The 13597-nt window shown below is 46.6% G+C and overlaps 1 protein-coding gene across 1 annotated transcript; it reads left to right on the forward strand.

The window, feature by feature from the left end:
- Positions 1-4629: 4629 nt before the first annotated feature.
- Positions 4630-12073, forward strand: fzd9 (frizzled class receptor 9). The gene has a single exon (XM_033046050.1). It carries the CDS (start codon positions 5281-5283, stop codon positions 7027-7029), a length of 1749 nt encoding a protein of 582 aa, XP_032901941.1. The 5' UTR covers positions 4630-5280; the 3' UTR covers positions 7030-12073.
- The last annotated feature ends 1524 nt before the right edge of the window (positions 12074-13597 follow it).

Genomic DNA, 13597 nt, shown 5'->3' on the forward strand with positions numbered 1-13597 from the left:
GAAAGTTGGAAGCAGTGTCCGAAACTCGTGAAAGTAAAACAAAAAACACACAGAAAATGTTTGAATTGCAGGTCACGCCGTATATGGGGAAAGAGAAACACGGTTCATGTTTCAGGTCAGAACTGGGAGCCCTGCCTGCCTGTGTTCCCATTGCACAGCGCGGACATGGATATGCTATTTCCTTCGCTCCATAGATGCTGCCTCACTCGTTGAGTTTCTCCAGCATTTCTGTCTACCTTTCTGAATCATAAGATCACAAGTAATAGTAGAATTAGGCCATTCGGCCCATCAAGTCTATTCTGCCATTCAATCGTGGCTGATCTATCTCTCTCCTCCTAGCCCCATTCTCCTGCCTTCTCCCCAGTTACCGGTACTAATCAAGAAATCAATGTAAACCTCGTGCTGCTGGCGAAGGCCATCACCTTACCCGCGTTGTAAAACTGTTGGGTGAATGGATCCCGTGTTTATTTGGTGCTCGAGAGTCAGGATGGCACCAAACCTGAAAGATAGTCGCGATGAGTTGTGTTGCTCCCCGCATCTCCCTCCAGCCGAAAATAGACACAAAATGCTGGAGCCAGCGAGACAGGCTGGATCTCTGGAGAGAAGGAATGGGTGACGTTTCAGTCTGAAGAAGGGTCTCGACCCAAAACATTACCCATTCCTTCTCGCCAAAGATGTTGCCTGTCCCGCTCCGGTATCTGTGTCTATATTCGGTGTAAACCAGCATCTGCAGTTACTTGTTTAAGAAAAAACTGCAAATGCTGGAAAAATCGAAGGTAGACAAAAATGCTGGAGGAACTCAACGGGTGAGGCAGCATCTATAGAGAGAAGGAATAGGCGACGTTTCGGGTCGAGACCCTTCTTCAGACTGAGTTCCTTCCTACACACCTCTCCCTCCTGACGCTTCACTGACATGTCGGGGGCGGGGGTGAGAGGGTTTCGCCGGAACACAGCGGAACAATGTGGGGGGAGATTAGAAGTAGCTGGCATCATCTAACATCCCGGGCGGCCGAATGCAGAGCCGTGACCCCTGGGGAACCGAACCTGGGTCAGCAGCGACATGCGCGGGGCAAGGGCCGAAGGGCCGCTGGGGTCACCCGCCAGTTGTGCTCCGTCCAAACCAAGTGAGTGGTTTGAGAAAAACACAAAATGCGGGAATAACTCAGCGAGAAGGGTGACATCTGTGGAGGGAATGGCCAGACGATGCTTCGGGTCGGGACTCTTCTTCAGAAATGGTTCCCCGTGTCTCTATTCACTAAAGTAGTTACTTTCTTCTCCGATGCAGTTAAACCCTCTTATCCTGTCAGAAGCTTTCTGGACCTCCAGCCAGGCGTTATATTCTCATAGTTGTTGGTCAAATAAACTACACTACTCATCGGGGTCAGATACCACCGCCTCTCAAGGGCGTTGTCTTAATTGAATACATAATTTAATTATGGCTGATCTATCGCTCTCCTCCTAGTCCCATTCTCCTGCTGACAAATACATGTTTCTCACTTTTACGAGCCTAGGTTGTGCTGCGAAGGTCCACTCTCGTTATTGGGATGGCAAGTGGAACATTTCGCCCGAGAGTTTTGTAACTGCATCTCCCTACTCCATAGAAACATAGAAAATAGGTGCAGGAGTAGGCCATTCGGCCCTTCGAGCCTGCACCGCCATTTAGTATGATCATGGCTGATCATCCAACTCAGTATCCTGTACCTGCTTTCTCTCCATGCCCCCTGATCCCTTTAGCCACAAGGGCCGCATCTAACTCCCTCTTAAATATAGCCAATGAACTGGCCTCAACTACATTCTGTGGCAGAGAATTCCAGAGATTCACCACTCTCTATGTGAAAAATGTTTTTCTCATCTTAGTCCTAAAAGATTTCCCCTTTATCCTTAAACTGCGACCCCTTGTTCTGGACTTCCCCAACATCGGGAACAATCTTCCTGCATCTAGCCTGTCCAACCCCTTAAGAATTTTGTAAGTTTCTATAAGATTCCCCCCTCAATCTCAATCCCCCCTCAATCTCCACTGTAGTGAGTCTCAAAGCTGAAGTGACCCCGAGCCCGGTCACATTCGCCACTGGAAGGACGAGGTGCGATCTTGACCTGTGAGTTTTCAGGGCCCCGAAGCGCTCCGCCATCAAACAGCACATACGCTTAAAGCTCTCATTTAACCGTAGAGTCACAGGCTCATACATCACGGAAAAAGACCATTCGGCCCACTTCGTCCATGCCGACCGTCTTTGCTCTGGTGTGTACATCTGTACATGCATGGGATCCGTGAGTGGGTGCACGCACACACACAGTGTCACACACACACGCGCACAGTGTGTCCGACACACACACGGAGTTCAGTCTAGTTTATTGTCACAAGCTGTTGTTGCGTACTAACCAGCCAGTGGAAAGACAATACGTGTTACAATCGAGCCATTTACAATGTATAGAAACATGATAAGGGAATAACGTTTAGTGCAAGGTAAAGCCAGTAAAGTTCGATTAAAGACAGTCTGAGGCACACCGACAATGTCACACACGCTGTAAACGTTTGCGCAAATAATAGACACATTAGAATCGACATAATTGTATTGTGCCCTTAATGAAATCTTAAGACAATCTTCTGCCCACAAAGTTCTGCGGCAGGAAGGAAAAGCCAAAACTGCAATGATGCAGAGAACCAGAAGAAAAAAACTAGTGTGGGGGGGGGGGGGGGGGGGGGGGGGGGGGATAGAGAAAGGACAGTTAGAGAGCGGAGAGAAAAAATCTGAGAGAAAAAAAACACAGAAAGCAGAAATAAAAAGAAGCGCGACATGAAAAAGGGGCGGGTTTCTTTGTTGAGATAAGGCAAGTTGAGCAGAACACAGTGTGATGCGTTGAAAGATAGAATTAATAAACGTGGGCAGATAGGGAGAAGCCAGGCAGTAACGGGCGACGGGCGGCAAGCTGAGAACTTGTGTTTTCAGTATTCCTACTCACAGCTCGGAAAGGACTGAGCATTGTTTGAGTGAAAGGGGCAGAGAACAGAAGCACTTTGAAAGAGAGAGAGCCACAGAAGAAGCCGTGCAAAGATCTGCCCCAAATCCCGGCTCCTTCTCTCGCACTCTCCCCGGGGTTCCACCCTTTTTGTCATTGTCCGCAGCGGCCTCTTGTTGTGCCCTTCGCTGAGGTGAAAAGACTTTTTGGAAAGCGAGCTAATGGCATTCACAGCTCCTTCATTTTAATTCTTCGGCGCTTCTTTAAGGACAGTCTCCTCAGTGACAGCATTTCAAAGGAGATTTAAAAGGAACCCGATCCATTCTGAGAGAATGGACACGTTTCTTTATATATATGTTTTTTTTTTTTAAAGCTCCGCCGGCCTGCACAAACAGCAGCACAAACAAAAGTCTGTTTCCACATAAACTGTACTGTGGGACTGAAATTCAGAAATAACACCGTGTCGTTGAGAACATTAAATAATGGTACTCCTGTATGGAAGGGAAACTGTGAATGGGGAAATTCTAAAATAAAAACAGATGCTAGAAATAGCAGTTATTAACATTTACAGAGTGGAAACGTTAACATAGCCTTTATTTGTTTATGTTTGTTGGCAAATTAATCACTCAGGGCCCTGTCTATTCCCGAGAAAGGGATAGTCTAGGAGAAAGTTTGGTGGAGAGAACATTTCCATCATCGATACATTCTCGTGTTTCGTTCTTTGTGGAAGGAAATTGTTGCCCAGAATTTCGGGGCTTCTTCTAGTTTTATTGTAGCGTCTCGTTTTCTTGTCAAGTCGGTTTTAATTCTGAACAAAACACCCAACAAAAAAAGCGCCACCCTCTCTCCATTCTCATTTTGTTTTAATTGAGAAGGTGACAATAATTAATCCATTCATCTATCGTGGATTGTGATTATTTGGCTAAATATTTCAACCATGCAGTGTAATTTGACTGGGGAAAGAGAGGAGCGGTCAGGCAGCTCCGGTGGAGGCGGAAACCGAGATATCATGTCTGCGTTGGAAACCTGTTTTATTGATTCAAGATTCAAGAGCGTTTATTGTCATGTGTCCCTGATAGGACAATGAAATTCTTGCTTTGCTTCAGCACAACAGAATATAGAAGGCATAAATACAGAACAGATCAGTGTGTCCATATACCATTGTATAAATATATACACACTCGTTGGCTTTGCGATTGTAGGTTAGTTAATGCGAGAGACAAATAGTTTGAAACACACACACAACTCTGGCGAATTCCGACATCCCAGGAAGCGCGTTTTCTGTCCACAGTGAAATATGAAAAGAAAGCGACAACTAATTCAATTAATGCTCCACTCTTCAACGTAGCCGAATATCCTCAAGGGAAATCAGGCTGAGTTTTGAAAACGTTGGTTTTCGTTAGCAAGGCGAACGTGAGGACGAATATCGCATCAACACGCGTTTCTTGGCCATTTATCAAAATGTTCGAAATGTTTAAATCACTTCAGCCATCGGTGAATTTCTAAAGTAGAAGCGGAGTGAATAGTGATCCCGGGCTCAGCCCTTCAGTAGGGGGTGACATCAATTGAAAAGGGCTCCTCTGTTTTGCAACCCAAAGTCCCTGGCTGGGAATGTGAGTGAAGGCGTGTTTAAGTCCGACCCTGCCCCCGCTTGAGTGGCGGCGGTGGCAGGCAATAGCGCGGCGGCACCGGGGCGGCGAGGGCCGCACCAGCCAATGTGGTGCAGTGTGTTCTCCGCCCGCACACCTCCCCGGGGCTGGTGCTGTGGCCAGGATCACTTTCCGATCACTTTCTACAAAGCCTCGGCAGCAACAAGAGGTGGCCGGGCAAAGCGGGGCTGTCCATCAACTCTATCCCCCTTTATTCCCCCCTCTTCTCCTTGCCACCTCCACAGCCTGCACAGCTATCTCCCTGCGACCTCCCGGGCCAGCCAGAGCTGGCGCCAGCATCTGCTGCCTTCAACAAAGAGTGGAGACAGAGACAGAGAGAGAAAGACCAGCGAAGTGCAGAGCTGGCGAGGTGTCGGCGGAATCGCTCCTGTGTTTACTAAACAACAACAAAAAAGTCATTTCATTTCCAAGCCTTTGAAGATTTGGATCAAAGCGCCCGCCTGGTTTGTGCGGTGTAAATTGTGATCAACTCTCCCGGCGCTGGGAACGCTCACTGCAAAGTCTGACAGCCCCGACTTGAGAGGATTGGAGGAAGTATTTAAACGGGAGGCTCGGTAGTGTGTCGGCACAGGTACCCTGCCTTCTTCGCACTCCCGTCTTGGGGGGAAAAGGATATGTGGGTGTGAGCATCAGGGCAAACTTCACCCGGAGAATGGAGCGGTCCGTGCGCCTGGTGTCGCTCGCAGCCCTGTCCCAGTGGCTGATGCTCGGGACCTGCTGGGCCATCGGCTCGCTCGAACACGAGAGAGGCAGGGAAGCCAAATGCGAGGCGATCGAGATCCCCATGTGCCTGGGAATCGGCTACAACATGACCAGGATGCCGAACTACATGGGCCACCAGAACCAGCGGGAAGCCGCCATCAAGCTGCACGAGTTTGCGCCGCTGGTCGAGTACGGCTGTCACGTTCACCTCCGGCTCTTCCTGTGCTCCCTCTACGCCCCCATGTGTACCGACCAAGTGTCCACCTCCATCCCCGCCTGCAGACCCATGTGCGAGCAGGCGCGCCAGCGCTGCGCCCCCATCATGGCTCAGTTCAACTTTGGCTGGCCCGAGTCGCTGGACTGCACCAAGCTGCCCACCAGGAACGACCCCAACGCCCTGTGCATGGAAGCCCCCGAGAACGCCACCGGAGACCCCCAGAAGGGGCACGGCATGCTGCCCGTGGCGCCCCGAGCCCGCTCACCCGGGGCAGCCGATGGGAGAAGCCAGGCTCCGCTCGGCTCCTGTGACAACCCCGACAAGTTCCAGTACGTGGAGAAGAGTCTGACCTGCGCACCCAAGTGCTCCCCGGGCGTGGACGTCTACTGGTCCAAGGGGGACAAAGACTTTGCTTTCATCTGGATGGCCGTGTGGTCCACGCTCTGCTTCATCTCCACGGCCTTCACGGTGCTCACCTTCCTGCTAGACCCCCACCGCTTCCAGTACCCCGAGAGGCCCATCATCTTCTTGTCCATGTGCTACAACGTGTACTCGGTGGCGTTCATCATCCGCTCGGTGGCAGGGGCAGAGAACATCGCTTGCGACCGAGAGAATGGGGAGCTCTATGTCATCCAAGAGGGTCTGGAGAGCACAGGTTGCACCATCGTCTTCCTCATCCTGTTTTACTTTGGTATGGCCAGCTCGCTCTGGTGGGTCATCCTGACCTTAACCTGGTTCCTGGCTGCGGGCAAGAAATGGGGCCACGAAGCCATCGAGGCTCACAGCAGCTACTTCCACATGGCTGCCTGGGGTGTGCCAGCCATGAAGACCATCATCATACTGACCATGAGGAAGGTGGCAGGCGATGAGTTGACCGGCCTGTGTTATGTGGGCAGCATGGACGTCAACGCACTGACAGGCTTTGTGCTCATCCCTTTGTCCTGTTACCTGGTGATTGGGACCTCCTTCATTCTAACCGGCTTCGTGGCTCTCTTCCACATCCGCAGGATCATGAAGACCGGAGGCACCAACACAGAGAAGCTGGAGAAGCTGATGGTGAAGATCGGAGTCTTCTCCATACTTTACACCGTGCCGGCCACCTGCGTCATTGTCTGCTATTTCTACGAGAGGTTGAACATGGATTATTGGAAAGTGCTCGCCTCCGAGCAGCCTTGCCTGGTCTACCCCGGGAGAAGGACTATGGACTGTACTTTGGACGAGTCTGTGCCGACGGTGGCAGTCTTCATGCTGAAGATCTTCATGTCGTTGGTGGTGGGGATCACCAGCGGGATATGGGTCTGGAGCTCGAAGACCCTGCAGACTTGGCAGAGTTTGTGCAGCAGAAAGCTGTCAGTGAGGACTCGAGGGAAGCCTTGCAGTGGGGTCAATTGTTCGGCTAGCCATTGCCATTACAAGGCACCTTCTGTCATGGTCCACATGAGCAAAACAGACCCTTACCTGGACAATCCAACTCACGTGTAACTAATACCAGGTTGCAAAGTAATCACTAGCAGAGCAGTGGGCCCAGTACAGAGCCCGGGGACCAGCACCCTGGTCACAGTTTACTAGTTCTATTAGTCACATTACTGATGCCTCCTAACCTATAGGATTTGTGTGGGGCTCCTGTAAAATCCATGTAAAGGTTCCCATTCTGGAGGGAAGCAGTCGCTCAGAAAGACATGCTGGCTGTTTTCCATCCAACGTCTCCACACGAACCAAGTGGGCCAAGAGTGACCTGTCCACAACTCCGAGGAGACGGATGGGATAGTTTGGATATATTGTGGGCTGCAAATGGATTTTTGTGGTGGTGGTAAGCTCAACTGAATTCAACTGTGCCGGCTCTGTAGAAAGGGGGAAAAGGTAATCAGTCTTGCATTTGAGTGCATTCTCATTTCCCAAAACGACACAGTGGAATTACTGGCATGTATAATGTCAAAATGTAACAAAAATAGTAAATATTGATCACATTTTAAATGTTATTTTTTAATCCTGAAATACAATAGTTGTTCACATTCCCAAAGATATATAATTATTTTTGTCAAATCCCTGGTACTTTGCTGCAGAATTCTCTTCAAATAAACTGAAGGCTCCTTTTGGGGAGATTAAAACAGCGAGCAGCTGATGAGAGGCAAGAAGCCCCAGGTTTAATTACTAATCTGTGCTGTCAGTTGTGGGCAGCAGGTGTGAGGATTGGGGAAGGACTGCAGTTGGTTTCAGCGCCCCTGTGAGTGTGGAAGCCACTTCGCACCGCAAGTCACTTGGCTCCTCCTGGAGGTGTGACTGTTTCTATGGACCAATGTGATATCCCTTTGTGTTTCAGTAACACCCTGACTCACTGTTCAGGATAATAACTCATGAGGAATGGCTGTTTGTCCTGTTGAGTATGTGGGAAGGGGTGGCAGTAGACTGGCGATCAACACCAAGAGAGAGACCCACGGTTAATTTGTACCACAGAGGGCAGAAAGATTGAAAAATCAATACGCTAAACTAACCTGAGAACCTTTATAATTTCCCTACCAGGGCTTGTTTGGGTCTCCAGTCCAGCTGACACCCGCCCCAAAGTAAAATATTCAATTTAAAAATGTTTCTTTTCGCTACATTCAATACTTTCCATATAAACACTTCATTCTTCCAACAAAAATATTCAAACTTGCGTTCGCATTTCAGCACAAGGGACTGTTTTCACTTTTCAGTTTCTCTCATTTAAAACATTTTTTTTAACCCTGTCAGGGCAGAAAATAAAATTAGCTTGCAGCTGCTTACGTGTCAGGTAAACAATGCAATAGACTAATGGGCCAAATTAAAATGTTTCTGCAGTGTCTGGGTAAAGGCAGACTCGTTTAATATCAGCCAAGTTCAGTTACTACTGAAGTTCTTTTGTAGATAGGTGTTTCTAATTTTTCTTTCCCAGCTAATGATCTCTCTTCACTGGGCTATCCAGCGTGGCCGGGCAAGGTGTTTTAAGTTTGCCCTCTCTGAGCTGACGGCTGAACTCAACCAGAGCAAGAGCAGTGCAGCACAGTTGAGCCCTACTGGCCTGACTGAAGCGAGATACAACACACCAGCGACCCGGTTGCTGATGATGTCCAGCTGCCCACTGGGGGAGTATCATCAGATAAGGAACTGGGTGGTTCAGCCATGTTCCCCTTCGCAGTCAAATATTTCACCTTCACTTGCCGTTCGACCTAGAGTGTGGCTAACTTTAGCAAAATAAAGACTGCCGTGGAGCGATGCTCTGGCAGCAGAATTGATGAGAGATGAAGCTGAGAAAATGATTATCTAGTCATTTTCAAAAGCGCTTAAAAAAAATAACCATACACCATCTATCACCTAGTAATTTTGTAAATGTTCGTAACCGTTCTTAATAAATGCAACTTCCTCACTGCCAACCAGCGTCTCACTGCAACAAGTTCAGGCGCCTGAGCTGTTTATTAATTTCAGCTGTTGCGAGCAAAAGGAATATTGTGAAGCCTTCGTTACATGGGTGAGGGGTGAAAGTAAGGTGTTAAAGTGGCTGGCGAGTTTAGTGAAGACGCAACTAATAGGTCTTCTCACAGTGAGGGAGGGGGGATATAGTGGCAGCTCATAATGGCCAATGTCATCTGCTTAGCTGGGGTCATTCCATGTAAAAGAGAGTGGTGGAATTATCAGCCTTAAATTATACCCTAATCCTCCAACCCCTGAGTTTCCTATTGTGCAATATAATTCCTCATGAAGGAAATGAGAAGGGTGGGAACTCCTCTCCTTTACTTCTATTCTTTGTGTAGGTGACTCATTGCGTCTTGTATTTTCTTTTGTGTATATATGCTTTGTATGTTAGTTGTAATTTTATTTTGTGTGGTGCTTTTGCATTCCTGCCCCCTCCCCACCCTTACCCCTGCCCCTCCCCACTTTGCTAAAGAGGAAGGTGAACAGTTGAGCTGCGGGGGGGGGGGGGGGGGGGGGGGGGGGGGGGGGGGGGAGTGGTCAGATTGCTCGGGAGAGTCTGTGGCAGTGTCAATGCATCTTATTGTCAGGGTCATTCTGCTGCTCGATGAAAGTTTCCTCCCAGCAAAGCTCTTTCACAAGATGTCATAGCGTTCAGATGGGGCTTTGGAGAGGGACAGTGGGTATCACGGGTCATTAATATTTTTATATTTTACCTTCTTATCATCAAAGGAAGTGGTGGCTGTGCCAGATCTAGCATCAGGTACAGTTCAAATAAATCCTTATAGCATCAGCCCTGCAGAAAATCGCAAGGCTTTTCTTTCAGATTCTGTTCCCAGCTTGGCTAAAATGTCTCTTCATTGTTAATGTCTCATTCACCCGCCTAAAGTTATGAGAAACGTCCTGTTAGATAGCCCAAAACAGCTTATTGGCTCTTTAAAAAATCCCAACACATCAACATGGTCCCAGTAAACAACTCAAAATATGAATTTTTCCCCTTTAAATAGCCCAGCATGTTAACAATCCAGAATATCAATATTGGCCCCTTTAATAGCCTACTGCACAATATTGCCCCTTTTAACAACCCAGAATATCTACACTGCTCTAAACAGCGCAGGCATCAACATTGTTCTTTAAACAACCCAGCACTTGATCATTGCTACTTCATCAGTGCTACTGAGATCAGCTGCTCTATTTACATTTCAAGGCTGATAACTAATATTTATGAATAAACCTTCCTGGTGTTCAGTGAATATTAGTTTGATGAATATTGCAGTGAATAAAAAGGCTTCAAGGTTGGTGGTGATCACCAAAATTGGGAATTTCTTGTCCAAAGCAACTAATTGGAAAATTAGTACCGAGCCATTTGGTGCCACAGGGGCGCAACTGATAGAGCTGATGTCTCACAGCAAAAATCGTGCGGGTTGGTACGTTAAATGCCCAGCGTAAGTTGCCTCTGTTGTGTACATGAGTGGTGGAAACCAGAAGGAATCAATAGGAATGGGGGGAGGATCACATGGAATCAGTATTTAATGGTCAGTACAGACTTGGTGAGCCGGTGTCTACTTCCCTGCCGTATCTGTCTAGGACTGTGAATAAACTTAGGAGATACTTCCGTGTAGAAAAGCTGATAAGACATTTGGAAATCTTGTGCAAGTGGGAATTTATGCTGGGATGACTGTTAAATTAAAATTTGAGAGTGAAAGATTTCTTTGTTAACGGAAGCGTTAAGAGATATGGAGCAGATGGAGATACATGGAGATGGTTCACAGGTCAGCTATGATCATAATATGTAACAGAAATGCTTTGAGGAGCCAAAGGCTTACTTTTCTTGGGTGCCATATCCACGTGGGGGAAGAAATGTTCAGACTAGACTGCGATGTTTAGTGAAGTAAATAATCTATTGCGTTTTCTTTGTCCAGTCAATGAGCAATGTTCTTGAGAACACGGTAGCAGAATGCTGTAGGTCTGAACCCCAATGAGTCAACTCTTTCAAGCTAAAGGGAAGCAAATTGGTCAATTAGCCATGATTTGTAATATTTCTTTTAATTAGAATCTACAAAAAATATATATACCTTTTCAGCAGTATTTTCTGTTCTGTTCAGAAAGAATGTCATCAAAGCTTTCCCTTCTTTCAAAAGTATTAAGTAGATTTAATTTCACCTGCTTCCCAAGTTTGGAAAGAAGTTTTATACAGGAGCAATATCTCCAAGTAAAATACCTTCTCAGTGATTATGTTCTGTAAATCATTTTAAAAGCTGCCGGTTTTTGACTTTAAACTGTTTATTTCAAGGCTCCATTATACGAGTTCAGATAAGATAATTTTTCTAAAGGGGTTCTGAGGGTAGTGTTTTCACCACACAGCTTTATGGAACAGGAAATGTTAGCTCTGCTACTCCTGCCATTCTAAGAATTAATTATAAATTTTATTATAATTCAGATGTTTTAGGTTGAAATCCCATTCCAAGACCTAAATGTACACCTGAATTTAGCAGTAATGTGGTAATTCTCCATCATGCAGCCTTTTGATTGGGATGTTAATTCAAGACACTCGGATATGGTGAAACGGGAAATTGTTTCCATTTCCTCTTCGGTTGGGAAGTTTTTGGAAAGCCTTGAAACAGCTCTTACTCACTGAATTGGTTCTGACTCACAAAAAGGGCACTGCAGTGGGGAACTGATCAAAGAGTAGCCCGGTAATGTTTTTTTTTTTTTTAAACGCCCTCTCTCAATTTCGCCCCTTGTACCCTGAAGGTGAATCTCAGGCACCAGCCAACATTTCACCCATGGTTCAAGAGACTGCATTTCGGGAAGACAGATAGGGACTGTAAGAGGTTGAATGGGTGAATGAGTATGGGTGTAGGCTTATGACTGTAGCCACTGTATTCTCCTCTATTTCCACTTTCATGATCACTGTCTGTGCTCGCCAACCCTCTTGTGAAGGTTGTGCAAATGGATTGAATTGCCTGTAGTTCACTTCTCTCTGTCCATTTGATGATTGTAGAGTTATTAATTTATGGTAAGACAAACAATAGAATATCATTTTTGTATATGTTTATGATAGTTTAAATGCAAATATATATTTTTGGGTTTTTTTGTACACCTTGTCAGCTTTTTATTTCTGCATCACGCTCTCCAGACCCCCAGTGAGGGACAGGCTTAAAATGAAATGATTCACGGCAGCTGAGATAAGATGAGAAAAGGCAGCAATTTGGCTAAATATTTAGACAGGCAAATCCATCACTCGGAAGATGTTCCACTCCTATGGAGCACGTACGCGATCTTGTAAGGATCTTTTTCACAGAGGGTACCTTGGTTTCACACACTGAACAAAAACAAAAGATTTTGCATGGATTTGTTTCAATTAGGTTGAAAACGAAGCCTGTTCCAAAGGTAGGAGCACACATTTCCTAAGAAGACATTCATTTCAAAGCTGCCCAAGTGAAATAAAGCGTCCACAGGAGAATTGGATATTCCTACATCACACCTACTTTCTTACAACTCCTCTCTATAAAGCATTATTTAGAACTAAAGGCCCATGGGGCAAAGGTACTGCAACATTTCAAAGGAGCTCCAGGAACCACCAAACGCCTATTTCTTGAGTAAAACACAAAGCGACACAAACCTCCCTACATTGACACCATGTACACTTCACGCTGCCTTGCCAGCATAATAGAGGACGAGGTTCACCCCGGTCACTCCCACTTCCATCAGGTAAGAAGTGTGAAAACGCATAACTCCAGATTCAGGGACAGTTTCTTCCCAGCTGTTATTAGACAACTGAACCATCCTATCACCAACTGGAGAGAAGTTCTGACCTACCATCCACCTCATTGGAGACCTTCAGACTATTTATTTAACTTTAGTGGACTTTATCTTGCATGAAACATTATTAGTGTAAGATGTCAGTTCCTAAAATTGATCTCTGGTTTATGTTTGGAAAGGGATCACCATAAATTCTATTCGCCTCCCGTGCCCAACCCAAACAAATGTTCCTTGTAGTGGGTGACCTGTCACCATGTAAAAGCTAGTCAGAGGTATTTAAGGAGGTGATTGATTGGCACAGAAGAAGGGGAAAGTTCAGACGCAAGATGCAGGTGCTCTGAGACCACAGGAACAGAACGTCTGGTCAGGAAGTTGAGGCCCAAGACCCAAGTTGGAAGGTTAGACCTCATGTTTTGAGATGTGTGACTGGAAAGGACTCGAGAAGGAAGGTCGGATCTTGCAAGCATTCAAAACAAATTGGGCCTCAATTGCAAAACCTAACACTGACAATTTCAAAATATCAAACCCATGAAGAAGGGAATGCAAGCAAGTTTGATCAAGATTGCGGATGCTGGGAGTAGGCTGCACGGTGAGTGTCAAATGTAACGTCCCTCCCTTGGTCCTGCATTCCCAGAGTCAGTCACACATATTGAGATTATCAATGGGAGATAGAGTGATTCATTGTGGAAACAGGCCCTTTTGTTCAACGTGCCCACACCGGCCAACATGTCCCAGCTAAACTAGTCCCACCTGCCTCCACTTGGTCAATATCCCTCCAAACTAGTCCCAGCCTCAACTACCTCCTCTGGCAGCTTGTTCCATACACCCACCCTTTGTGTGAAAAAGTTACCCTTCAGAT

This window comes from Amblyraja radiata, chromosome 28, assembly GCF_010909765.2.
Source record: "Amblyraja radiata isolate CabotCenter1 chromosome 28, sAmbRad1.1.pri, whole genome shotgun sequence".
Lineage (NCBI taxonomy): Eukaryota > Metazoa > Chordata > Chondrichthyes > Rajiformes > Rajidae > Amblyraja > Amblyraja radiata.